Source organism: Pleurodeles waltl, chromosome 7 (genome assembly GCF_031143425.1).
Source record: "Pleurodeles waltl isolate 20211129_DDA chromosome 7, aPleWal1.hap1.20221129, whole genome shotgun sequence".
Classification (NCBI taxonomy): domain Eukaryota; kingdom Metazoa; phylum Chordata; class Amphibia; order Caudata; family Salamandridae; genus Pleurodeles; species Pleurodeles waltl.
The window spans coordinates 1,544,534,643-1,544,561,335 of NC_090446.1; the positions used below are offsets into that span (position 1 = coordinate 1,544,534,643).

Sequence of the window (26,693 nt, forward strand, 5' to 3'; positions counted from 1 at the left end):
TGGGATACCCGAAAATGAGGAAGGCGTGGACGTGCAATCCTTCCTGAGATCTATCCTTCCAAAACTGACCTCATTGGACTTTGACCCACCAATAGAATTCCAACGGGCGCACCGAGTAGGACCAAAGCACCCCGGCAACTCCTCAAGACCTCGACCAATCATTGCGTGCTTACTATGGCACAACCAGACTCGTCAAATACTTCAAGCAGCGCGCAAACACGGACCCTTCCAACTGGATCAGTATGACATCCGCATAACCGCCGACTACTCTAAGGAAACAAATGACCGCAGAAAGGCCTTCCTAGCTCTACGACCCCGACTGCGCCAATTGGAGATAAAATACGGCCTCTTCGATCCCGCAAGAATGTGGGTCACTAAAAACGGAGTGTCTAAGGATTTCTACAACCCCGAAGAACTGCAACTATTCCTAGACTCCTTCCAACCCCAATCAATGGACTCTACCAGCATAAGCGGCTCACATGACAACGGAGGCGACAATGAAGGAAACCTACCCCCAGGACAGGAAAAGACGGACACAGCCCAATGTGAAACTGGAGTCGGACAAAGAGGCAGAGACATAGAGAGAATGGTCAGATCTCATGATGACAGGGGCCAAGTATTGCACGCAGTGGTAACTCACACCCAGCTGTCGGAAAGGGACAAATCTCGCTCTCCATTGAAACCAACGACTATGCCCCCCTGAGAAGAAGACATGATCCCACACACAAAAAAGACATTTGCTTAAACCAAGACAATCGTAGAAGCTCTTGAACTTGGAGACGGATGAGTATCCAATTAGTTCATACAAATGCTTGCCTTCTTTATAATTGTTTATAATTGCTTATGATCGTTAATATAGTCGTCTACACTCGACATTCCGAAAGCACACATACACTGTAACCTGGTATAAGTTCTTACAATGGGAAAAAACTGTTACCCGCCCTGGGTGTATGACAGAACACACATACCTACGTAAGGACTAGACTCCCTCCCCTTCTCCCGGACTCCATAAGAGCCTAGACCAGGACCTACAGGACCGCGACTGGGATATAAAAGGATATTCTAATTTATTCCTCGAGACACATATAACATAATACGACCCATAGAATATCAATAGACCTGTTAGCACCACACACCAAACCCACACAACAAAAAGATGCAAAATAGCATAGTACAACTACACGGGACCCTATGCATCAAGGTATCGCAACACATATAAGGTACATACCCCCCCATCCGGGATGTACTCAATCGCTCACAGATCATTCACCACGAACGCCTGCGAACTCCTTCTAGAAAGAACGACTATAAGGGCAATAAGCACCACACTACTAAACGGTCGGCGCCCGTTTATCATACACCCCATAACAGTATTATGAAGTAATAATACCTGATAGGACATGAGCAAGAAGACAGGCCACACAATGCTCTCGCACGCCACGGAACTATGCTGCATTCACTGCCCACCGCACGACACATAGACCGATACCCAGATCCACAGCTCATAACATAACAAAGTAATAACAGCCACAAGGATGTGTGTAATGTTAATAAGAATCAATAGGTTATAAAAATGTTGAAGCAGATAAAAATGTGATGTCGGGGCGAGGTAGAGGGATCCGGGGTATACTGTGTACCTGAAACTCTCTGCACCTCTATCCACAAAGGTACTAACGCTATATAACTCCGCCCCCCCCCCCCCCCTTGCTGCTCCCACTCCCTCCCCGCCCCAATCTTCCCAATTGAATACCCTCTCCTCTCTGTAAACCCTATCCTCGTCTGACAATACCACCGCAGGACCCCTCCCCCCCCATTACACCATTCATATACACCCTCACCTCCCCCTATTTCCAGAAACACCAGAAATCATGTAATATGCACCAAGCCCCACCCTGTACAAACTTTTCCCGTCCATCCCTTCCCCCTCCCCTCCAGTCGGCTGCCACCTCTCACAAACAGATAACCGTAACCTACGGCAATACTACCTAGCCACAAGATAACTTACTACCCTTCCACCTTCCCTGCCCCCAATACCACATATCCTAGTCATATAAACGATCAAACATAACATGACAACCATTACAACCCAACGGCAACATGCGTTAGACTTGTCCCCTGACCCTCAATACACAGCTAAGATCCCTACGCACCTCATTGTCATTAACATGCGGATAACCGACTGTCAACTGCCCTTCCCCTCCCGGTGCTCCCCCCGCCCCCGATAGTGACCATCCAGTCGACGCGTGAGCCCCGAGAGGAACCGGACCCGCCGTCTACAGAACTAGCTAAGTAGGCAGGTCCTCCAGCCTTTCCTCCCTTTCTTTTCTCTTTTCATTTCTTCTCTCTTCCCTTTCTTTCTATTTCCCTCTACTCCTACATATTTCGCCTCTTCCCCCCCTCCAACCTCTACCTTTTCTCTCATTTTCTATTCCATAGAGTGCATTTCCGACCCCCGCCAGCTGCACCCCCTCCTTCCATAACCCATTGTATCATAACAAACACAACTCTTATTTGAACAAAAGAGCTAGGTGACACTTCCCCCCTCCCCCTTCCCGGCTAGGGTTGACACTGAAACAAGCGTGACCCGGTACACCTGTTCAAAGATGTCGAGAAGAACTCTCCAAGGGATACGGCCACTACGTATCCTCTCATGGAATGTACATGGCATGACGAGCTATGTTAAACGGAAAAAAATATTATCTTACCTTCAATCCAAAAAAGCAGAAATTGCCTTAATACAGGAGACCCACCTTGATACTTTAGAATCCGAAAAGCTTAGACGGGACTGGGTAGGGAGGGTCGTTCATAGCTGCTGCCAGGCGAACCAAGAACCTAGGAGCAGTACACCTCGCAAGTGCGGGGTGGCGATATTAATACGAAAATCTCTCCCAATTACAATCATTAAAACATGGAGTGATACAGAAGGAAGATACACATTCGTTAAACTAAAAATAGGGAACACTTTCTTATGCGTGGGCTCTGTCTATGCACCAACCGGTTCTAACGCACATTCTTCCTACAACTAAATCACATTTTGACAGAAATCGGGACAGCCCGGTATATAATCGGGGGAGACTGGAACCTAGCACAAGACGCAATACTGGACAGGACAGGTCCCATTGATATAGGCAACAACCATGATAGAGCTCTCCTGACAGACATAACGACGGACGTCGGCTTAGTGGACTGTTGGAGAACACAACACCCGAAAGACAAAGAATACACTTTTTTATCGCCCGTCCACGGCACCCAATCACGCCTGGACTATTTTCTGGTGTCACACACTGTAATCCCCGGAGTGCTGGATTCCAGTATTTTAGACAGTGGCCTTTCAGACCATTCCCCAGTACTAACTCTGATTCAGATAGGCTTGTCCCCTCCGGGCCGAAAACCGTGGCGCCGGGCCGTGCGTAGATATCGCTCCCCCCAAGGGAAGGAACAATTAAGAGCACACGTATCTACATATATGACAGAGAACAAAGATACAGTGACCTCCAAAAGGATTTTCTGGGCAGCTGCAAAGGCGACACTGAGAGGCAATATGATGCGAGACGCAGCATTGGCCAACAAAGACAGAATTGCCCGTCAAAACATCCTAGAGACCACAATCCAGAATCTCACTAAACAGTACACTACCCAACCGTCCCCTAGACTACGCCGCTCCTTAGATCAAGCCAGAATAGCACACAATGAACTCTTCACGTCCCGGGCAGAATTTGCACTACAAAAACTGCGAGACCATCATGACGAACAAAGAGAGAAAGGAGGACGCCTCTTAGCGGCCCAGCTCCGACAAAGAGAGGCAGCTTCTGCCATTTCGGCCATAACATCCCCATCGGGGGCAGTGTTAACTCGCCCACAAGATATCGTGAACAAATTTGGTAAATATTACCGGCACCTTTATACGCCGGAAACGTCGTCCGATCAGACACAGCTAGAGACATTTCTTAGGATGGCCAATCTACCCCGCTTGTCGGAAGCAGGCAGAACTCTCTTAGACGGTGATATAAGCAGAGAGGAGATAACACAAGTTGTAACAAACATCCCCTATCATAAATCTCCAGGAGAGGACGGATTCCCTGCGGAATTCTATAAGTGGGCCGGAGGAGAGGCAATCAACGCAGTCCATGGAGCACTAACCGAAGCATGCCAGGAAGGCTCCCTAGGAGCCTTATCCAACAGGGCCACAATTGTCGTTCTACCTAAACCAGGGAAAGACCCCCTTCTCTGTGGCAGCTATCGCCCCATCTCCCTCTTGAATGGAGACGTCAAACTCCTAGCTAGCATTCTAGCAGCATGCCTGCGTAAAATGATACCATCTTTGATCCATAACACCCAAGTGGGGTTTGTACATGGCCGCTCCTCCAGAAACCACATGCGCACTCTCTATCATACACTACTGGAAGCTATAAATATGCCCAACGAAGCCCTTGCATTATCCCTAGACGCTGAGAAAGCATTTGACCGCATCGAATGGCCCTATTTATTCGCCACCATGAAACACTTTGGCCTAGGAGAACAATTCATCTCCAAAGTCCGCTTATTATATGACCACCCTTCAGCACAGGTTAATTGTGGAGGTTTCTTATCAGACCCCTTCCCCATTGGAAGAGGCACTCGTCAGGGCTGCCCCCTGTCACCACTCCTATTCCTACTAGCCATGGAACCCCTGGCACCTACAATACGGAACTCCCAACTGATAAAAGGTATCCAAATGACCAGGGGCTTATCTAAAATCTGTCTCTATGCAGACGACATCCTACTAACCCTGACTGACCTAGAAACATCCTTACCAACACTGCTTTCCACCATAGAGGAATTTGCGTCTATATCTGCATACTGGGTAAACTGGGACAAAAGTGAAGCACTGCCTCTATCCCGCATGACAACGAGAGCAGTAGTGCATTGTCTGCCATTCCAATGGACGCCGACTCGCCTTAAATACCTAGGAACGTATATCAACCGAGGCCTGGAACATATAGTTAGAGATAACCTAGATCCCCTTATATCAAAAATGAAACTGGATTTTGCTAAATGGTCACTACTGGGTCAGTCGATGTGGGGAAGGACTCAAGCAGTTAGAATGACTACATTACCACGCTTTACATAAGTCTTGGGCATGCTCCCCCTACAGGTACCCCTCCCGATTCTTCGTTCGATTGACGCATCTATGAGGGCCTGTGCGCGGGGCTCCCTCTGCCCGAGACTGAAGCCGGCAACTATCCTGGCCCGACGTCCCTATGGAGGTTTAGGCCTACCCTCAATAGAACAATACTCACTAGCTTTACAACTTTCACAGCTAGCATACACTCTCCCAGATACGCTCGATCCACCACAATGGGTGGTCACAGAGAGACTCCTAAGAGGGCAGCATACGATGGGAGGGGTATACACCGACCACCCCTCCCCACCTAACCCCATCCTCAAAGCAACCGACACAGCATGGAGCAGAGCCCATCGCCTGCTGGACATACATCCCTCTCTACACGCCCAGGCCCCTATAGCGGGGAATAAAAACATAAAAATAGGAGGGAGACCCCTCTCGTGGCCCTAATGGACTGAGGCAGGAATCCATAACATATCCCATATAATAGACGGAAATAACTTACGAGCTTTTGCCTCTCTCCAGGAAGAGTTCGGCATCCATAGTAATCAAGAATGGAGATACCTGCAGCTCAAACATTGTATGCTCAGCTCACTAGGGGCTCCCCCATGGACGTGTAAAACCTCACCCATTGTTACTTATCTTCAGAAATGGGGCCGACACAAAGGCGTTATGGCGGGCCTTTACGCCAAACTAACAAATCATCTCTACTCGCAACCCCTCCTTGAACGTTTATGGTTAAAATGGCAGGATAGACTTGGGTTAACCTACACAGAAGAAGACCGGTCAGACATACTAGAAGCCCTCGATAGGGGAGTACGCGAAGCCCGACTAAAATTCTGCCTATTTAAAGTTCTACAAGATTGGTACTGGACCCCCGTCAAACTTTTTAGGGCTGGATTGCTAACACATGCACAGTGCTGGAGATGTATAGAACCCAATTGCGACTTACTCCACATCCTATGTCACTGTCCGACGATTCAGCCCTTATGGGATGCAGTACGTCATACCCTGCTGGATATTATACAGATCCCAAACCCGACTCCTCCATCACTTATTCTCCTACATGACATACGCCTATTCCCCTCCCTAACACGTGCCCAAAAAAGGTTACTACACACTTCATTTGCCACGGCCAAAATATGTGTACTCCGGCACTGGAGGGCTAGCACTGCCCCCACGTCGACAGAATGGATGATGCCATGTATCAAACAGCCACCCATGAACGAGTGATCTATAACTTACAGGACCAAACAGAACAATTTGAGGAAGTCTGGCATCCATTTTTGACAAAGTCATAAAACAGCTGGCGGAGGACCAATGACTAAAGGTTTGAGAGAAATAATGATTCCACTTATAACCCATATCGTTTACTTCCTCACACCTCCCTCCTCTATTCTTCCCCTCTCCTATATGACTGTTCACCCCACTCTCTCTCCTCTCCTTTTTTCACTTCCCAGTTGTCCCACTTAGATAACTACATTAGACTCAGGATTGAACAAGCAAACATCTTCTCCCAGTCTCCCCATATAACCTATCCCAGGATATCAAAATACGCAAGAAGAACATACAACTTAAAATGAGACTTTGTAATAATGAACAACCCGCTACGGACGGCCTCACCACCCCCTCTCCTATGCAGTCTCTTCTCAACACCAATCCCCAATAGAGGCAGGAACCCTCACCCTCATGTCATCCCATATCAAAAATAGGGGGCTCAAACCTTAAAACCGATCGTCCTCGAGGGAGAAGCCACGACAGACGGAGCATAACGGCTGACACGGGGACAATAAACCCCCCTCCCCTATACATCCAATAGTCCTCACACTCAGCAACCCCTCTCCCTCCCCTAACCCTCCTGATCCCCCCTTTCTCCCCCTTTTCTCTTTATCTTCCACCACTCTTAACCCATAAGACACCACTATTCATCGCTCCTTTGCTGCAAGACTACCATCCCGAATGTGCATATGATGTCACATCTACTGGGCTAGAAATTGTTGTTAGATTGCATTCGTGTATGTACCTATTACAGAAATGTTTAATGTGAAAAAGAAAAAATTGTGAAAATATTCACTATATATATTTGTACTGTTTTTACCTTTAATAAAAAAAAAAAATCCATGGCAGGAAATAATGGGAACGCCCACCCTTCACCCATGCTCCACCTTGCAGATGCAAATTAACACAAAGTAGCGGTTGCACTGCCTTGCGTTACTTTTTGTTCTACAAAGCCATGCAAGGTGCAGCAAATTGGCCTTTGCATGGCTATGTAAATCTCTACTACCATTTTGTATTGTGACTGCACCAAAAAAGGAGGGTAGCCACAGCACAAAAAGTTAGTAGATCTGCTACAAAGTCTCTACCTGTAGCTTTGAGAACAGCATTGACAAGGAAACAGAGTCCATTCAATGAACGGGTCAGAAGCGTACCAACGCTGTGTCTGACCTCAGCTTAGGTTGCGCTCTTCTGACTGGTGTTGCCCATCTCTTTCACGCATCACCTGCTCAGCGCAGAACATGGAAAGTCAGGCAGAATGAAAGCAGTAAGGTGACCACTGTCCTCTCAGATTGAGACGATTCGAACTGGGAAACAGCATCTGATTCTGCAGCTCTATTATGGCCCCCGTGGCCCTCACTAGACAATCCTCGGTTGGGTGAGATGCTCATATGGTTGTTGTCACTCCTTCCTTTCCCTTAATCTTTGCTTAATAAGTGTGGGCTCAGACCAAGTCAGTGACCTAGAGTAACTCTAGCCACGGTACTTGTGTTCTCTGTATCAGTCTAACTCACCAGACCATGTACAAGGGGACCCTAGAGAGGTGAAGACATTAAAAATGAACCATACCTGTCCAGATGCAGACTTTGACATGTTGACATGCATATCTGCCTTGTGAACAAAACATCTCCCGGAAAGAGATGATGTTGGCAAGATTGGAAACTGTCCCCTCTGCGCAATCTGATAGGTTACAAGGTGGTTTGCTAAGGGACGCGAGCTGTAGCCGGGAATCACTCAGATTTTGTATTTATGAAGCCTTGTAAACAGGATTTGTGCCTATATTGTGTGTTTACCTGACGCTGGTGTAACGGAGACATAACTTCATTTCTCTTTGTGACTTCCTCTTTCCATTTGTACTGCATTCTGCTTGCACACATACAAAGGAGAATATGTCTATAAGGATACACCTTCCTGCACAAAAACTATCCTGACCTTAAAGCAGGCACGCTTGGGCCATGGCACAGGGGTGCCCCCTTTGGCACTTGGCAGCCTAAAGTGTACTAGTGCGTGGAGAGCTGAACTGCGCCATATCTGTGTGAATATGGAGATCTCTGCGCTGCGTGAAATCTTTGTAAATCCATGTCTTCATGCTCACTCAAACCCAGAAGGAGCATGCAATATTGCAGGGAGATCTGGTTTGTGAGGCTGTGTTCAGTGTAACCTCAGTGGATGTTAGTGTCTTGGACAGAGTGGTGCTCAGCCTAAAATGCATATTTTTGTCTGGAAACTGGCTCACCCTGAACTCACCACCGTACATGTTGCAAACAACACAGCATTGGATGACTGCAAACCCTGAAAAGCCTACAACCTGGTGCACCTTCCCACTGAAGTGACTGTGCGTTAAAAAATACACACCTTAATCTTCAAGAATATTAAACTAAAGACATCAACAAACTTGCTCTAAGTTTACACATATCACATACACAAACAGGTCACAGGTTATGTTTAGTTAAAAAAATGAACTAATTCCTTGGTATTTGATAATCAGCCAAACAAGTCCACACAGGGAACCCTGAAGTAGCTTGTGGACTTCTTTAAAAAAATCACAATAGCTTCCATCAACTTCTTAAGGGATGTATTGATACATATGATGTCTGTGGATAGTTCGTGTGGTGAGTAGACTGAATGATCTCTAACTACAAAAGCGAAGGAAAAAGGAATGATGATTACCTGAATCTGCAAATCTGTAAAAACCAACCAAACATCCCCAACGAAAATAATTTAAATGAAAGTTCAGGTTCACAGGGGTGTCAACAGTGGCTACAGCACAAAACCTAACATGACTTAAAGGGCCTCATTTACTACTTTTTAGCACAGGGCAGCACCGTAAGGCTTCTTGGCACACTGCCCTGTGTCCGAAAGAAAGGGTGGGAATGCGACATATTAATGACATACAGCACATTCCTGTCCTTTCTGCCTGCGCCCGCGCACAAATTTGTGCCTAGCACCCGTGCAGACACCCTTGCACCATGGTGCACCAAGGGTTTCTGCGTGGTTGGCAGGATTGTTTTTTGTTCAGGAAGGAACACCTTCATGCACTAAAACAATCGATGGAGGCGTTTTCCTCTTTCTATGTGTGCTGCAAAATGCAGCACACAGAAGAAGAATAACCGAGGATAAATAATGTAATTTGTCCTCGTTGTGCCTCCCTTACGCCTCCACCTGGGAAGCCATAGGCTTATGACGCATTCCTAAGATTATGAAACCGCGCAAATCTGGGAATATGTCAAATGCCAAGGGTATTACATGGGAACACCCACAATAAAGCCCATTGCGCACCTCCTATCGCAGTGTGAGGCAACGCAGCAACTTGGGCTGCATTAACTTACTCCATATCTACGAGGCCATGAAAAGTCATACAGGGTGGTATTACATGGCCTTATACTGTAGAAATGGAGCTGAGGTGTATACGCTTCTGGACTGTCACTAAAGGTGACTTTCCGGCGATACAAGGGGCTTGTAAATAAGCCCCAAAATGTGTAAGTGAAGGTACTATCAATGCCTCATCTCCCTCTCCACCCATATACTAGTTGTTTTTACAAATAGAACACAATAGTAGAGAAAGTAGAACATCAACAACTACATCTCCATGGTTGCACATGGGTGGGACCCACATCTATATGGATAAAAACAGGTTGCTAGACAATGCAATAATCAAAGTAGTGTCAAACACTGGCATATGAGAAACATGTTATAACATACATAGCTAAGTGACCAATCATGTTCTTGACATGAGTGGCTCTAACCAAATACCCTCACCATCTCATACACCAACCTCACCTTTTCAACTGTGTTACTCCATCTACTTGTCACATAACCTTACCTATGCACAGTCATACAACTCCTCAAACCCATACAAGCTCAGTTTGTCTTTCACTCACATCTCACAAGTGATAACAGACTAGGAACTAATGGTTAGTGACACCATGAGGTAAGGAGAATGGATATCCCTTTATGTTTTGTGCTACAGTCACTATTAACACCTTCATCAACATTATGGATAAGCACTGTTTTATTTTCAAATATTCTATAGCACAATGAATAACTTCCCTTTAATGACATCCAGACATGAAATAATATCCTCTTGAGCCTACAGAAGGATTGCGGAATGACTAGTATAATGTCATGTCAAATTTGTGCATTCCAAGATGGTGGTCAACTCTCAAGAATTGAGACCCTACCTAATTTGACAGTCGTGTTATGCTCTTCATGGACTAACAGAAGACCAGTTCTCTCTTCATAACCGTTCTGAAGATGCACATATGAAGAGGCAGTGGTTTCCTTGAAGGAAACATACCTTTGCTTCAGAGGCAAGTGCCATTAGGTACCAACGCTGATTCTTCATCACATTGTTTAACAGGTGAAAAAAGGAAGGTCCTGTGTCCACCTACACCCCCATCCACACCAGAGGGACACCAGAGGATGGGGGACCCCATCCCAGGTAAGTAGAGCGTAGAGAGAGCATCTGGTAGGTCAAACATAGGGTGCGGATAGGTAGTGGGTGCTGAATTGGATTTTAAGGCGGATGCTTGGGATTCACTAGGCTGTGGATAGGGATGTCTGGATGTCGCGAACTGTCATGGAGCAGGAAGGGGAATGGAAAAGTGTCTCATCAAGTGACCAGTGGATTTGCTGTTGGAACAGATGGGTAACCCCATAGGCTTTTAGGAAGCAATCGGAAGTTTCGTAGTGGGGAACAAGGGTCACCAGAAGCCATATGTGGCTAGGATGAGAAAGGAATGTGCATGTTCAGAAATACAGAACTCATAATCCAGAACAGGCATCTGAAGTGATGCATCACAAGGCCAGGGAACTGTCCTCAGTTAAAAGTGCATGTGGTTGAGATCTGGCCATAGGTGCCCCAGGTGGAGAGCAGTTAAATAAGCAAAAGTCTAGTGTGTGAATGATGACCTGTAGGGATCAGACAAAAGAAGTATGCATGAAAAAGTAAAACCCGGGGCCACTATCTATCAGGCCTCAAATAAAGTCAGGGGTGGCAGGATCAAGCAGATGGGTGCTGGATCCAGACGTACAGGTGTAGAGGACTTTGTGAGATAGACAAGTCTGTCTGACAGCATGATCATCATTACATATTTAAATATTTCATTATTATGTGTTATTATTGGGGGCAATTATATATTGTAGCTCTTTTAAAGTGCAGTCTAGTGACTTACATAAACATGTGATATATGTGTTAAGACATGAATTACATCATTAACTGATGAACACTTGAAGATGAACAAATTACACAATCAGATTATCCCAATGCCTACAAACAAGATGGGCTACAAACAAATAATATCAAATGGAGCATCAGGAATTTTGAGCAGCCAATATTTTTTTTAAAACTTTTTTTAAAAATTGTTTTTGTGATGAGAAAACAGCACAATAAGAACATCAATCAGTGCATATGGACACATCAATAGGAGGGAGAGTTCAACTCTATAATCATGACAGTACACTCAAGAATGGCAGTACATATAACCAGGTCAAGGTGCCTACCGAAGATGACCCCCAGTGGTCCGGGATATCTCGAGGCCAAGTCTACTAGGCAGCTTTTCACAAAGTTACACAGTGTGTTGTCATAATCCCATTACTGGTATATCAAGGGTCCCACATCACTCTTCCTCAGTAGAATCTTCTGTTCAATCATTTACATCCTCAGCCTCAAAATTATTTGGGAGAAACCACCACACCACCACAACATGATCGCATCTAAGGCTCCCCTGTCCCTACGGGCAGTACGCATATGTACCTCCCCTGCCACTCCCCACTCAAGTAGGTCCCATCGCCATGAAGTCATTAGGGGTACTCATCCAACAAATGGCCGCTCTTCTTTGGGTCAGCAACAGACCCAGCTGGGACATCTTATGATGCATCATTCATCTCCTGGGCTGCGCCACCGCTCCCAAGAGGTAGACCAGCGGTGTCAGGGGAATCTCAATGCCAGTCACTTCTACAATTTTGGGCACTGCAGCCTATCTAGCCAATATTGAGGTGTAATTGTCATGGAAGTCTTAGAGGTCCTATGGGAAAATGAAGAAAGCAAAGGGAGTGGTGGAAGGCAAGCACATGCAGAAGGAATTGAGCTCCTTCCTGATGGACTGGAGCAACAATGCCAGTTTCAGCTTTAACTTGTCATTATAGAACACCAAGAGAAATGAGGAAGAGGGTTTCTGCATCAAGTAATCTGTTTGGTTGATGTGGAAGACCTTGTGTATTATACAACTTGACATAAATCATATGCAGGAAATGACGAGAAAGAAGGTGGGTTCTTTGAGCATGGAAGTGATATCGTCCAGTTTGTGGCAGGATTAGTCTTTTGGTAAGGAGATACTACAGTTCTTGAACAGAATCAGACTTAAGATGAGAAGATACGTCAGAAGATACGTCAGAAATTAGGTAGGATCAATCTTATGACCAGGAAATACTCTGGGACTAAGTCAGGGTCAGTCCTATCATCAAGGGCCTCTAAAAATATTAGTCAGGATCAGTGTTATAATCAGGAGGTACTGCAGGTATTAACAGGATCAGTATTACAGTCATGAGATGCTACAGGTACTAGGCAGGCTCAGTCTTTTGATTGGTAGACACTCCAGGCATTTGGCAGGATTGGTTAAATCACCTTTAGCTGATGAGATAGTTCAGTGATGAAGTAACATATTCCTGTCTTCCCAGATCTTCGGTCTCTTCACTCAGATATCTGATGATCTTTTTTAAACACAGGACTAGGTCTAGAATAGAAAACAACAGATTATGAATAATTCTCCTCAGGTGGAATTCCACTACTTTCACACACAAATGCTAACTGTGTTTTATTCTATAGAACCCACTATTATTCACTGCATAGCTGCGTTTCAGAAGACTTGTGCACTCACTGATATTAATTCCCTTTTCTCTTGCACAATTCATACTCTAGATCTCATTCAAAGTGTTTAGCAATATAGACTTTGTTGTCTAACAACTGATCTTTCTGATCTCAATCTTGGAGGTGGATGGCTTTGCCAATAAGACATTTAATAAGACCCCATGCTTGACCCAATATAGTTATTTTTAAGGACTATCTGGTCAATGACCAGACAGTCATTTAACCTCTGATCTGCATCCTCCTAGACCAGCTGCGCCACTCCTTGACTAGGTCTCTATCAAGGTGGTTTCTTCACCCTTTTAACTGCTTTTGGTAGGGGATGTTAGAATGTGGGTGGCAGAGTTCGCATCCCAATTCTACTGCATGCCTTGGTTCAATCACTGCAATGGAGATTTCAAAGGCGCTTCTACCCTGCCTACTCATGTCATGGGTCCTTGTTTACATTTAGTTATCTTTAAGGATCTAGTTAGTGAACTAAGAAAATAGTTTTCAGCTCCTTGGTCAGAACTCTTTGTTCTGCACTTTGTGGAACATACACCCATGTCACCGCCGTCTTGGAAAAAATATCTTAAGAATGTTCATACAGATATGTAAGGCTATATTAATTGCACCCCTGACTGCACTGAAGTAGGCAATTACTTCATGACAATTTCAGAAGAATTTTGCAATTGTTTGGCCAACCACATCTACAAGCCGAGTTGGAATAAGGAGGGAGAGTCGCATGATTAGAGTATAGAAAGGTATCGAAATAAAAATGTGTGAACAAGGGATGGTGTGATACAGACCAAGGGCTAGATGTATCAAGCTCCCGGTTTGCATTTTCTAAATAGCGAATTTTAAGAAATCGTTATTTAAGTAATGCAAAATGAGATGTGTTTAAATTGTGATTCGGTAATAGCGATTTCTTAAAATTTGCAATCGCAATTAGGGAATGGGACTCCATTCATCCCTTCATAGGTGCGAATGTTTTTGCATTACCTAATTTGCAAATTCCTGTTAGGAATTCGCATATTAGGTAATGCAAACCCCAGTGTGCTGGGGGCCTAGGGCCCCCTTTGATGCACCCCCAAAAAATATTTCTGGAAATGTGAATGCATGTCATTTTCAAAAATGCATTCATAATGCATTTTTTAAAATTGCACATGCTTACCACCAAATTGGATTTTTGCGTTCGCAAATGGCCGAATTTTGCGATTTGCACCGTTTGTGAATGCAAAAATGTTTGATACATCTGGCCCCAAGTTACTGACCAGTGTCCTTTGGTACTTTTTATCCATGCGTCCTTACTCAAGAGGTAAATCCTACATCTGCGAAAAGAAACTCCAGTGGAAAGTTGAGAACACATGCTGCGTCCATCCTCGTAGGGTGCCATTAATGAGGGCCTCCATTCTCCTGAACTTATCACATCTGCATAGAAGAGGGCGACTGGACACACTGTAAGGACTGTGGGTGGAAGAGTTGGTCAAAGAGTAATGAAGATAACCAGTAAGCAATCAGAAAAGCCCCTTTATTCTCAATCTCCTCTTCTGAGTACCCACTCAGGAGATATATTAAAAACAGCCAGGATGGAAATCTGAGAAGCTAAACTAAACCAAAGCCACAAACATCAATGAAATCACTGACATGTGACCCAGAAAGAGGCAAGGATTATTGAGACAATATGCAGCCTGACACCAATTGGCAAGAAGAAGGACCTGCTATCAGCCCTCTTTGTTATGAGGCAAAGCTAAACACATGGAAGAGTCACCCAGAACATGCATGACCAATGCAAAGTAGCCAGCCCAGTACTGGGGACATCAAGGCTACTTGATGTGTGCTGAGAAGTGGATAATCAAGTATCAGCAAGGCTTTCGAAGGAACCCTCTATGCCTGCAAGAGGAGAACAACAAGCATCTAAAAAGGAAAGTGGAGCAGGCACACCCCAATCCTAAGGGACATCAGGGCCACATGAAGATTGCTGAGAAGCGGACACTTAAGTACCAACAAGGTAGTGGAAAGAACCACCTGTGTGTCGAGGAGGAGAACCACGAGCATCTGAAAAGCAATTGGGAGCAGGCACACCCCAATCCTGATGACATCCAGGCCGCATAAAGAGTGCTGAAAAGCGGACACTCAAGTACCAACAAGGCAGTGGAAAGAACCACCTGCATGTGGAAAAGTAGAACCACGAGCATCTGAAAACCAAAGGGGAGCAGGAATAACCCAATCCTAAGGGACATCAGGGTCACATGAATATTACTGAGAAGCGGACACTCAAGTACCAGCAAGGCAGGGAAAGGAACCACCTGTGTGTGTAGGAGAACCACGAGCATCTGAAAACCAAAGGGGAGCAGGCACAACCCAATCCTAAGGTACATCGGGCCACATGAAGATTGCTGAGAAGCGGGCACTCAAGTGCCAACAAGGCAGTGGAAAGAACCACCTGTGTGTGGAAGAGGAGAACCACGAGCATCTGAAAACCAAACAGGGGCAGGCGCACGTCAATCCTGATGACATCTGGGCCACATAAAGAGTGCTGAGAAGCGGACACTCAAGTACCAACAAGGCAGTGGAATGAACCACCTGTGTGTGGAGGAGGAGAACCACGAGCATCTGAAAACCAAAGGGGAGCAGGCACATCCCAATCCTGATGAAATCCGGGCCACATAAAGATTGCTGAGAAGCGGACATTCAAGTACCAACATGGCAGTGGAAAGAAACACCTGTGTGTGGAGAAGGAGAACCACGAGCATCTGAAAACCAAAGGGGAGCAGGAATAACCCAATCCTAAGGGACATCGGGCCACATGAAGATTGCTGAGAAGCAGACACTCAAGTACCAATAAGGCAGTTGAAAGAACCACCTGTGTGTGGAGGAGGAGAACCACGAGCATCTGCAAACCAAACCCAGGCATAACCCAATACTGAGTAGTACTAAAGCAGATCAATAGAATCAACCACACACTGATCTAGGGGAGCTGGACACCAAGAACTCCACAACAATGTAACATGCCATGGGATCAGTGGACAGCTAAGGTGCTTGTTATGACTTATACTGCTGTTTTGTGGCACTGTGTATACTCAGCAGTGTATGAAGGTTTTGTAAGTACTGCGTTGAAGACGGGGGAGGCAGTGAGGAAGCAGTGTGATTGCACAACAATCACTGCAACCTCATCACCCCCTGCCCTTCGAGCCATCCAAGGTGCACACACAGTGTGAGTGCACAGGGTCAGCAGGAAAGAGGAATGCCATTTTAGACCTGGGAAAGGGATCTAAATATGTCCTGTTCATTTGTTTTTAATCTCTCATCTGTCTGATGTGTGACGTATGATATATGATGCTCCTGCATCCTTGGGGGCGACATTAAGCACAGTAACAGAGGAGCAAATGGAAGATACCTGTTTATCTGCTCGTAAGCTGCCTGGTCTTGATGGCTCAAATCCTGGGGAATAATCAATAATCAATCATTAGAAACACACAAGGCATCAGACAGATCGATCTGTGATGGGGCAGTGCCAGGGAAGGGAGAAACCACAATGGGTTCAATTCTCAAATTATTGTCTACATTGATAAAGGAAAATAAAGCATGGTCAATACACAATTCCAATATTAGCTCAAAGTTGCAACATATATTTCTCAAAACTAATGAAGCAATCATGAGTGAAGTGTTTGAGATTCAGGTAAAAACCTTCTGTGTCTGGTGACAGCGGCTCAGGGATGTGCCCTGGAACCTCGTCCTACCAGTGGTCACCAGTCTTTTTGATAAGATGAGATCTGTTCCATAAACCCACACCTTTAGCTGACCTTTAAATGACCTTTACTCAGGTCACTTTTAGTCCTCTCACAAGCCCTTTATTTTCTGAATTCCAATAGTGAATGCAAAGTTAGCAGTCTTTGGGGCATATTTACAAGCCCCTAGCAGCTTCCTGCATCACATTAGTCATTTTTAGTTTTTTTTACGCTAGTGTGGCATTAGCTGCACCAGATTTACAAAGTGGCACAATGTATGCAAGGGAGTGTTCCGGGGTTAGGAGTCTCGCAAAAATGGTGCAGTAAAATCTACAAGATTTCATTGTGCCGTTTTTGGCATCATTATTAATGCCTGCCTGAAGCAGGCATTAAAAGGACGCACCGTTTAGAACGAATGGGTCTCCTTGCACTTTGCTCCACTAGTGTCAACATTTTTGCTGCTAGTGGAGCAAAGCGTCACAATAGCATAAAAAATGATGACACTATTGGTCTAGCGACTGCCATGGTGCCCGTATGGGCATGGGCAGTGCAGGGGACCCACTGAGGCCCCATCACAGCCTTTCTGACGGCTAAAATGCAAGTTGTGATCAGCACAGCGGTGCTAACATTGGCGTCGCCCTGTTTAACCACTGCTTTCCCCACCTCCAAAGCGTTGGGATCCAAGATCCTGGTGGTGGTGGTGGCAGACTTGTGGCGCTCCGATTGCCAGCATCATAATCTGGCAGTCGGACCACCAAGGATGCAGTGTCAGGTACAGCTCTTAGTTCTTTTGGTTCAACCAAAGGTATCCTTTAGTACAACTACCAGAATGCACTGATTTGCTAAAGGAAAGATCAGGTCTAGGCGACCTCACTCTTGTTGTATTACGCCGTTTCCACCAGGCTGACAGGCGGAAACAACACAATTACAATATTTCTGCAGGTCAGCCTGGTGGAAACAGTGTGGTGGCATTGTCTTGGGCTCCCACAGCACTCATACAGAGCTTCAGGGAGCAGATTGGTGAACGGATGGATTAGGTTCTACCCCCAATAGCCAAAGGCACAGTAAAACACCCAGGCGCCATGATGGATTTGACCCTATTATTTATTCAACAGAGTAATGCCATTCAGATCTTATTCTATTTTGCCTTGATTTTTGACTTGACACAGCAGAACCAGTTCAATATAATGAAAACACGGCAACATCCTTAACATGACACACCAGAACCTACTCATAACAATAGAAAGATGGCACCATTCTTAATATGACTCAGCAGAACCAGTTCACACCGGTGGAAACGTGCTGTCACCGCTAACATGCCATTATGTCACGATTATGGTGGCTTGTGCTTCTATTACATCATTTTGAAAATACATCATCTAAAGAAGACAGCACTGGGCATGCAATGCACCTGCCACTAACCAAGAGTGTGGATTGTATTCCAAAGGGAGCAGAGAGGGACTTCACACTAAACAGCAGACTGGTAAGAATGTTTGGGCTGTTTCTTTCACTTGATAGATCCATATATAGCAACATCTTCACATAAGGTATAAAATAAGAGGTTGAGGTGTGTTTCTGTCATGTTTTCCTTAACAGGAAGTTACGTTAGTGACTGAAACAGCTGATGAGAAGTATTCAATGCTAAGGGCCAGAGTTACAAAATGTTCACACAATGCAGCCCTTCAAGAAAAGGTGTTGCACCGAGTTGTGTAAAATGGAGAGAGTACAATAGAGCTACATCTACAGTTATAGGCTCAGTTTCTCTCTCACTCTGCAGTAACAAACTGTTTACTGCCTTGTGCCAGTGCACACACTTGCACCATAGTGCACGATACCATATGAATGTGTGTGATGTCAAGCACGTTTGCACTCATGCAATGCTGGAAAAGATGTAAGAAAGAAAATCTCTTCCTAAACTTTACGTATGCTGTGATAAAAAACCATGGATAGTTGCATGGAAACGCTGACATACCACATATGGAATGCCCCTTCTTGGAAAGAAGTGTAAATCAGCATACAAATGCCTGTACACCTCCCTGGCAGGGCCTTATGTATAGCGACTCAGGAGCAGTGCTGTGGAAGATACCTACCAGATATACAGAGTCGGCAACTGGCGCTTGAGTCTGTGGGAGAGAGAAGTAAAACAGTTAGGACATTTGACATGTTAGGAGTAGGGTTGGAACAAATCTGATGATGAGTTTTTGCACCACTAAGAAGGTATTCACGCTAACTTCATTAACTACTGTTGTGCCTTAGTCACTGATGACAAATCACACGTCAATGCCTGGCTATCAACAAAGGGGAATTGACATGCAGTTGAGAAAACATTGACTGTGTTCAGTTCACTCAGTACCACACATGTGGTAAGTGTTTATGAATTCACTATGAAAGTGCCCCCTACAGAGGTGGTAACTAACAGAAAGGTGAGACACACATCGGTTTGGTAGTGTGATGGAACCTTTCACTGCTGCCCAACATCTCAGACTTCCTTTTTGTGTTAAAGAACACTGCTGACACCAATGCATTTCAGTGGAGGCAGTGTAGGCATAGCTGAGTGCATATCTGTATGTGTGTGTTCCATGTATGTAGGGAGCACTTTCTGCGGGTAGCTTGGCTGCTAAATGTGTATCAGAGCAATGAGTTTGGCAGAGGGAGGTTATGCAGCTTCTTTTGTATTACAGAAGTAACCCAGAGTACCCACAAATGGCTGCAGGCTCCCACTGAACTCCAAAAGCACTTATAGAGGTCTTATAAGAAACTGCACTTTAAAAGTCACCAACCATGCACCTTGTTCCCTTGAGGAGAAGACCAATAGAGAACAAGTATTATCAGTGCCTGGATGTTCTTCGGGGTGATTAGCCATGCTCTATAGATCCAGTTTGATTGATTGATTGATTGACTGAAGCACTGGCTAAGCTGACCTCTCCCAATAGAAAGTCAGAGTGAGCTACTCACTGCAGCATGTCCCGTATCTCCTTCCCTCCTGTTCTCATAATGTACTTCAGGGCTCTGGACCATGTTGCTGTTCACATACGAGGCCTCACCTACAAAACAACAGAAAACACAGGGTTGGTCTGGCATCCTGGCTTCCTCCACACTGACATAAAACCAGGTGGAGAAGGGGCAGTGGTACCTTGTTGGGTCCCCCTCTGGTTCAGACGCCTCTCATAATGTACGACCACCCCCGCTATCAGGACAGCAGCAGCAGTGAGGAGAACTGCGCAGGCCACGCCCAGGGCCACCTGCCAGGAGGAGGAGGAGAAGGAGGGGCAGGAGCACATGCTAGTTGTAGCAGTGGGAGGAGTAGGATAAGCCTCTGCGGAATGAAAACAGTCTGTGAGTATATGTACCTCAGTCTGGTGCTTCATTCAAATACAGGAAGACATTCATTGCCTATTGTTGGATCATGCGAGTGCACCCAGAATATACATCTATATCCATATACAAGCCTGCCAGACCTGGCATAGTATTGGGCAAGTGAAGCAACTGGTAATGGGGATGACAGAGGATCTGGTCTTTTGGGTCCTCCAAAGGGAGCTCAGAGGTGAAATATAGGCTAGCTTTCATTCAACCACATTTGAGATGTCATTTTCTGGTATAGTGAGCAACATCACTAACTAGAAACAATATGCACTCTCCACAAACACCTGTAACATCATGTTTCACTTGTTGCCTCCAATGACCGCTCCCTACATGGACCTTTTCTAAGCCTACACCCTCCATTCTTCCTGTCGCATGTTTCCTAGGCAATGTACATTACATTTGTTTTTGGTCACCTCCAATGTTCTCAGACACTCCAAAGCCCTCTGAATATCTCCAGCTTTCTCCTTGCCTGTCGGTGTCCCTCACTCTTGCTAGTTTAGGTCCACAGTCCAGTAAATCTTCCTCTCAGCCCCTTGTAGGCCTTTCATGCCTTTCACACAACAGATGCAAGCAGAGTTCATGACTCTGGTCTAGCCGGCAGACTTACAATACCGGCTACAAGAATGTATACTTCTGCTCAGTAACCTAACTGACCACGACTGTCCATTATCCACAGTCTATTGTCACATAAGGCACCACATATTTCATGTATGGGTCACCAGAGTTTGCTAGTGCATCGATTGCCTTGGACAAAAAGTGAACAGAGCTTTCTAAGAGCTGTTTACTTTTTGCAGTTTCCATTCCTTGCCCATCACTCAACCACCCAGCAGAATTCTAGGTGCCGCTGATGGGTTATGGCTAGGCATCCAAGTAAACCCATGAAAACCTAAAATGTTCCATACAGCTAAAGCTGTGGTTAGTATTTCAGTGTTGCATTCCTTCCAAAGCTTCTTAACTATGGTCACTCATAAGAAATCCCGCCAGATTGACATGCCCCATTTCATTTTTGTTCCATGGGCATCAATGTCCCCTGCATGTGAGAATACAGCAACTTGTTTCCAGATCCTCACAGGGAGTTAGAACCTGGAGAGTGTATGCTCACTGAGTCAGCACTCCCTGCTCCTATTTCCCTTAAACTTCACCCTGGCCAGCATTTTCCAGATTTGAGTGAGCAACTTCTATCACAGCCAATCGCTTTGGCTTTGTCCACTCTTCGGTGGTTTATCTTCCTGCACCAGGAGTACATATTTCCAGAGGAAGCTGGGGATTGTAGTCCTGGATTTGCTGAAAATGCTTCATTTCTGTGAGGGTGCAATGTTTCACTCATTTCCTTCATGAGTGGAAGTCTCTTTGTACTCTTTTTGTGTCACTCTGGAGGACTAGTGAAAGTTAATATTCCACAGAAATACTTTCGCTAATACAGGGTCTGATTTAAAGTTTGGCTGACTGGGTACTCCGTCAAATTTGATGGATATCCTGTCTGCCGTATTACGATGTCCATAGGAGAACTTGTAATACGGTGGACGGGATATTCGTCACATTTGAGTAACCACATCCACCAAGATCTAAATCAGGCCCTTAATCATGATAGGCTAGCCCCTGCTCCAATGCAGCTCTTGATGCCTTCCATGGAGAAAGGGACCACAAAGCAACTTTGCTGGTTGTTGAAATAAGTCACACTCTGGTCTGATATAGGTCAAGATCGATTGCAAGTCTCACCGAGATGACTCATGGAGAGTAAATGTAAACCAGGACCGTCATCTCTCATTGTCTCCTGATGTCATGTGCTCCTGACATTGCTAGACCAATCAAAAAGACTCCGTTTAGGTTTAGGATGCAGCCTGTAGTTGATGTAGATCTCTTTGAAAAAGGAAATTTCTTTCTGTGGATCCTGGAGGTCACAGATGATAGTCACACTGGGGAAAAAAAATCACATAGGAAACTGTTGCTCGGGGATCTCTCAATCTCAATCTGACGATCCAAAACACTGAAGGATGTTTGGACCTCTGTAGCAATCCAGTGGTTTTATTGACACTATACCTGTTTAACTGGTGAATCCAGACCCTGTTGTATTGTTGGATCCAAGATGTGCTGTTGTACTAAATGCCCTGAAAATGTGGCCTGAAACCAGGACATGGTGCAAAGAGTGTAAAACCTGTCACATTTCCTTCTGCTCATTCTAGAACTTGCCAAAGAAACCCCTTTAAACACCTCACTCATGCAGCAGAGGCTATGCATCATGAAAGGATCCAGGACCCCTCTGTACTCTTAGCCTCACGCAAATTATTACTTCGAGTTCTACTACTTTTTTGGTTTATGTGCACTTTTGTCATTTACTCCCAGATTGAAACCTGGTGGAGAGTCACACTTTGCTCATCCATATGTGGTTGCCAGGCTTCTGTGTTGCATAAACTGAGACTCTGACTCAGTAGTACAAGGTTTGTTTCCACACCCACGGGTGACACGAGTGAACTTAGTTCAATGCACCAGCACTGAATGCGAAAAGCAGGTTATTGTAGCCCCGCAGATCCTTACCCAGTGCATAATAAGGTGGTGCCAATGCTTCTGGGTTGCTAACAGGGAGCAGTGGTAATCCAAACGATCATTCATTAATGATTTACACACTCAAGATCACTAGAAATGGAATATGTATTTTCAACATATTTATTTTTAAATATTTATTTTAAAATGCTGGGATCTAGTGCATATAATTTTAGTAACATCACTGAAGATAATAAAAACCAACTAAGTTGTTCAATAACAATGAAAACAGGGAAGAATCATAACATCACAATTTATAGCCCTTGAACCTTCACTGTGCTACCTCTAAGCACTATGCTAGTTCTAGTAGATGAATAAATAATAGGCACTGAATTTCAGAGTTTGTGCATATAACTGGACAACAGGGTTTGTTGCCTGTTCGTTTTAGCTTGCCAGCTATTTCAAGCACAAGGCAAGAGCTAGAATATTGCATCTGTGAGAGAACACAATACACGCACCAGTTCGTGAAGGCAGAGAGTAAAGCTTTGCAGAGCCTAAGGGAGTCTTGCTGGAGGCTTCCTCTGATGAAATGGGATTTGGTGTCATGCTCATCTGCATCTGCGATTTGCATCTGCAGCCTGGGTGAAGTCTTTCTCCTAACTAGGTGGTATAGTGGTAATCCTTATAGATTGCATCTTATCTAAGATGGACTGTGCAATATCACATCATGAATGTTTTAACATAATTATATACAACAGTGGATATACTAATAAGGTAAAAATATGTCAGTATAGACTACATCATGTGGGTTATGGATGTTATATGACCTTGGAAAAAGCACCTGTCCCAGACTGATGTCACCCTAGGGGTTTTGTTGATGTCTGTATCTGAATAACTTGACACTTTCACAGTTCTTCGAAAGATGGGCACAGACAACATCTGCATATAAGGCAGACATGTTGATAACTCTGCATACTTTGAGGGAAAAAGGTAGCCTCCATAGTCTAGGATGGTAGTCACCAATGTCAAAGATGGTGACCTCCATTACCTAGGATTGATTCAGGACCAAAGGTAAGCAAGTTGGACAAGCTAACTAAAATGGATACTATAGCTAATATGGAACTTGTCCTGTATTTGTTTAACAGCTAAAAACGAAAAGAAAGAAGCCTAAAAGCAAATGATTTAAATAGATAAAGTAATAGAATTATGGTGGGAAACGGTCATAGGATTTATGACATTCCTGCACTAATATCTAAGCTACATAGGGCCTGATTATGACCCTGCGGACGGCGGAGGCCGTCCGCCAAGGTCCCGCCGCTGAATGACCGCACCGCGGTCAAAAGACCGCGCGGCCATTTAGACATTTCCTCTGGGCCGGCGGGCGCTCTCCAAAAGAGCGCCCGCCGGCCCAGAGGAAATGCCCCTGCAACGAGGACGCCGGCTCAGAATTGAGCCGGCGGAGTTGCAGGGGTGCGACGGGTGCAGTTGCACCCGTTGCGTATTTCATTGTCTGCTTAGCAGACACTGAAATACTTTGCGGGGCCCTCTTACGGGGGCCCCTGCCGTGCCCATCCCATTGGCATGGGCACGGCAGGGGCCCCCAGGGGCCCCGCGGCACCCCCTACCGCCATCCTGTTCCTGGCGGGCGAACCGCCAGGAACAGGATGGCGGTAGGGGGTGTCAGAATCCCCCATGGCGGCGCAGCAAGCTGCGCCGCCATGGGGGATTCTAAGGGCAGCGGTAAACCGGCGGGAGACCGCCGGTTTGCCTCTTCTGACCGCGGCTGAACCGCCGCGGTCAGAATGCCCTGCGGGGCACCGCCGGCCTGTCGGCGGTGCTCCCGCCGACCCTGGCTAAGACCGCCGGGGTCAGAATGACCCCCATAGTCACGAAATTATCACTGAATGTGTTTTTGATTGCACTTGTTTATCAGAGATATTCATTGCACATTTACAAAATAAAGGCACATGCCTGAAATGCACATTTTATTAGATGAAAATTCATCACTTGTTAAATGTTCAATAACAAATATACTCAAACTGAAATAAAAAAAGGGTCTCTGCAAGAAAATTGGGACTCTTTGCAGGAAGCCATGATACAGTACTGACAACAGTGTTATGGCCATCACTGGACTTAGAGCCCACCAGTGGACATTTATCACTTGGCTGTGGAAAGAGCTCTGCCAACATCACACAACCAGGGGCGTAGCTTTAGGGGGCTGTTTCGGGTGTGATACCCCCTTAATATTTGGCTTTATACTGGGGTCTTGGGGCCCTGTGTCGGACCTGCCATGTCTGTGTTTGTTTTTCTCATCGTCATTATTTTACTAAGAGGTTGTAATTTGTAAATTTTTTTGGTCCAAGAGTTGTTTAGTTTTTCAACAAAGTACCAGATTTGCAGCCATAGAGGTACTCCTTGAATGAATACAAATGTACTTCTTTTTTTAATTCATAAACATTAGCAGTAGTAGGTGTGGAAAGCTACACCAGTCTCAGGTTTCCAGACCTAGGGCAAATGTATAATTGTTTTTCGCAGAATTTGCATCATTTTGTTATGCAAATTGGTGAAACACTATGGAATAAGCCCAGAGGTGCCCTCCCCTGTCTCCAGGGACACCCCCACCCACCCCAGAGGGACAGCGGAGGATGGGGGACCCCATCCCAGGTAAGCATAGGTAAATACAGGTAAGTATTTTTTTTTCAAATGGGCCCCCCTACATGGTACTGGGTGCAATGGCCGTGCCCAGCGGACCCTGGTCCCTGGTCCGCTTTGCTGGCCATTGGGGTGGTGGGCATGACTCCTTTCTTTTCTAAGACAGGAGTTATGTGGTATGGATGGTTTTGCATCAGAAAATGATGTTAGGCTGGTTAGAGTCATTTTTTTACTCTAACCTGCCTAATGTCATTTTTTGATGCAAAACCCTCTTCTTCCATACTGCGACCCCCACCCGGCTAACGTCATTTTTTTTACACTAGCCTACCCTTTGCACCCGCTTGCACCACTCCATAAATATGGTGCTCAGCTGGCCCAAGCCAGTGCAAAATGTTTTGATGCAAAACTGCGTTAGTGCAGTTTTGCACCAAAAAGTATATATATGCCCCATATTAATAGCAATTAAACTCTCAAAAGGTGATGGAACAAATGCTTAGAAATAGTCTAACTACTGGCAGTCACTCTAGTTAGAATTCCAAACCATTGTTTTTTGTCCACTGTGTCACTCTAAACATGGGGGCTAATTTAGGGTTTGGCACAAGAAGTGAAGGCAGACAGGATGGTAGACGTTACATCCACTACTGTGCCTTCAGTCCACCAGCCAAATATATAAACATCTGCTGGCCCCACAGACATCTCTGTGCATTGGTAGGAACCACCATTGTGGTGGTTGTTGTCAATGCAGGAAAGGTTTGACAGGTGGTCAAACTTTTCCGAAGCCTTTCAATTTAAAAACAAACTTACAAAGTGGGAATCTGTTTTTTTTAAATAATAAAAAAAATAATGACCTCCACACCATGAACGTTTTTTCCTATGTTGTTGAGGTAATTGTATTTCTTTACTGCCCTATCCTGGCACCTACTCTTCCAGGCCATCTGAGGATGTTTTACACTGGTGGAGTAAATTTTACTCTGTCTGCATAAAATATGGGATCAGTCTGACTGAAAGTATGGTGGGTGGACCTTGACTTTGGTGGACAGGATACTCTGTCACCGTTGCAATAGAGTACCGCTCCCTAAACTCTGAAGCACCCTGCCACTCTACAGCCTATCTCTTTTTTTTATGTGGGAAATTTTAGATTGACACCCCATGAATTTTTGTAACTAAGCTATGTCCCTTCCAGCAACCACTATACAGCCTGCCATGTGTATGCACGTCACCCGAAAGCTTTCACTCTCTGGGG

At 45.3% G+C, this 26,693-nt stretch overlaps 1 protein-coding gene across 3 annotated transcripts in view; it reads right to left on the reverse strand.

Annotated features, from left to right (window-relative positions):
- Window positions 1-10,334: 10,334 nt before the first annotated feature.
- Window positions 10,335-26,693, reverse strand: part of LOC138246675 (carcinoembryonic antigen-related cell adhesion molecule 16-like) — a 68,648-nt gene continuing 52,289 nt past the window's right edge. The window contains exons 4-8 of one of the 3 annotated variants that reach the window (XM_069201431.1): window positions 20,088-20,270; window positions 19,910-19,998; window positions 19,045-19,077; window positions 16,624-16,667; window positions 10,335-13,113 (exon numbers count right to left, since the gene is read on the reverse strand). In XM_069201431.1, the coding sequence (XP_069057532.1) occupies window positions 13,071-13,113; window positions 16,624-16,667; window positions 19,045-19,077; window positions 19,910-19,998; window positions 20,088-20,270 (392 nt within the window). In that variant the 3' untranslated portion in view covers window positions 10,335-13,070. The remainder of the gene's footprint in view (window positions 13,114-16,623; window positions 16,668-19,044; window positions 19,078-19,909; window positions 19,999-20,087; window positions 20,271-26,693) is intronic. The other 2 variants (XM_069201433.1, XM_069201432.1) reach the window with 2 other exon arrangements.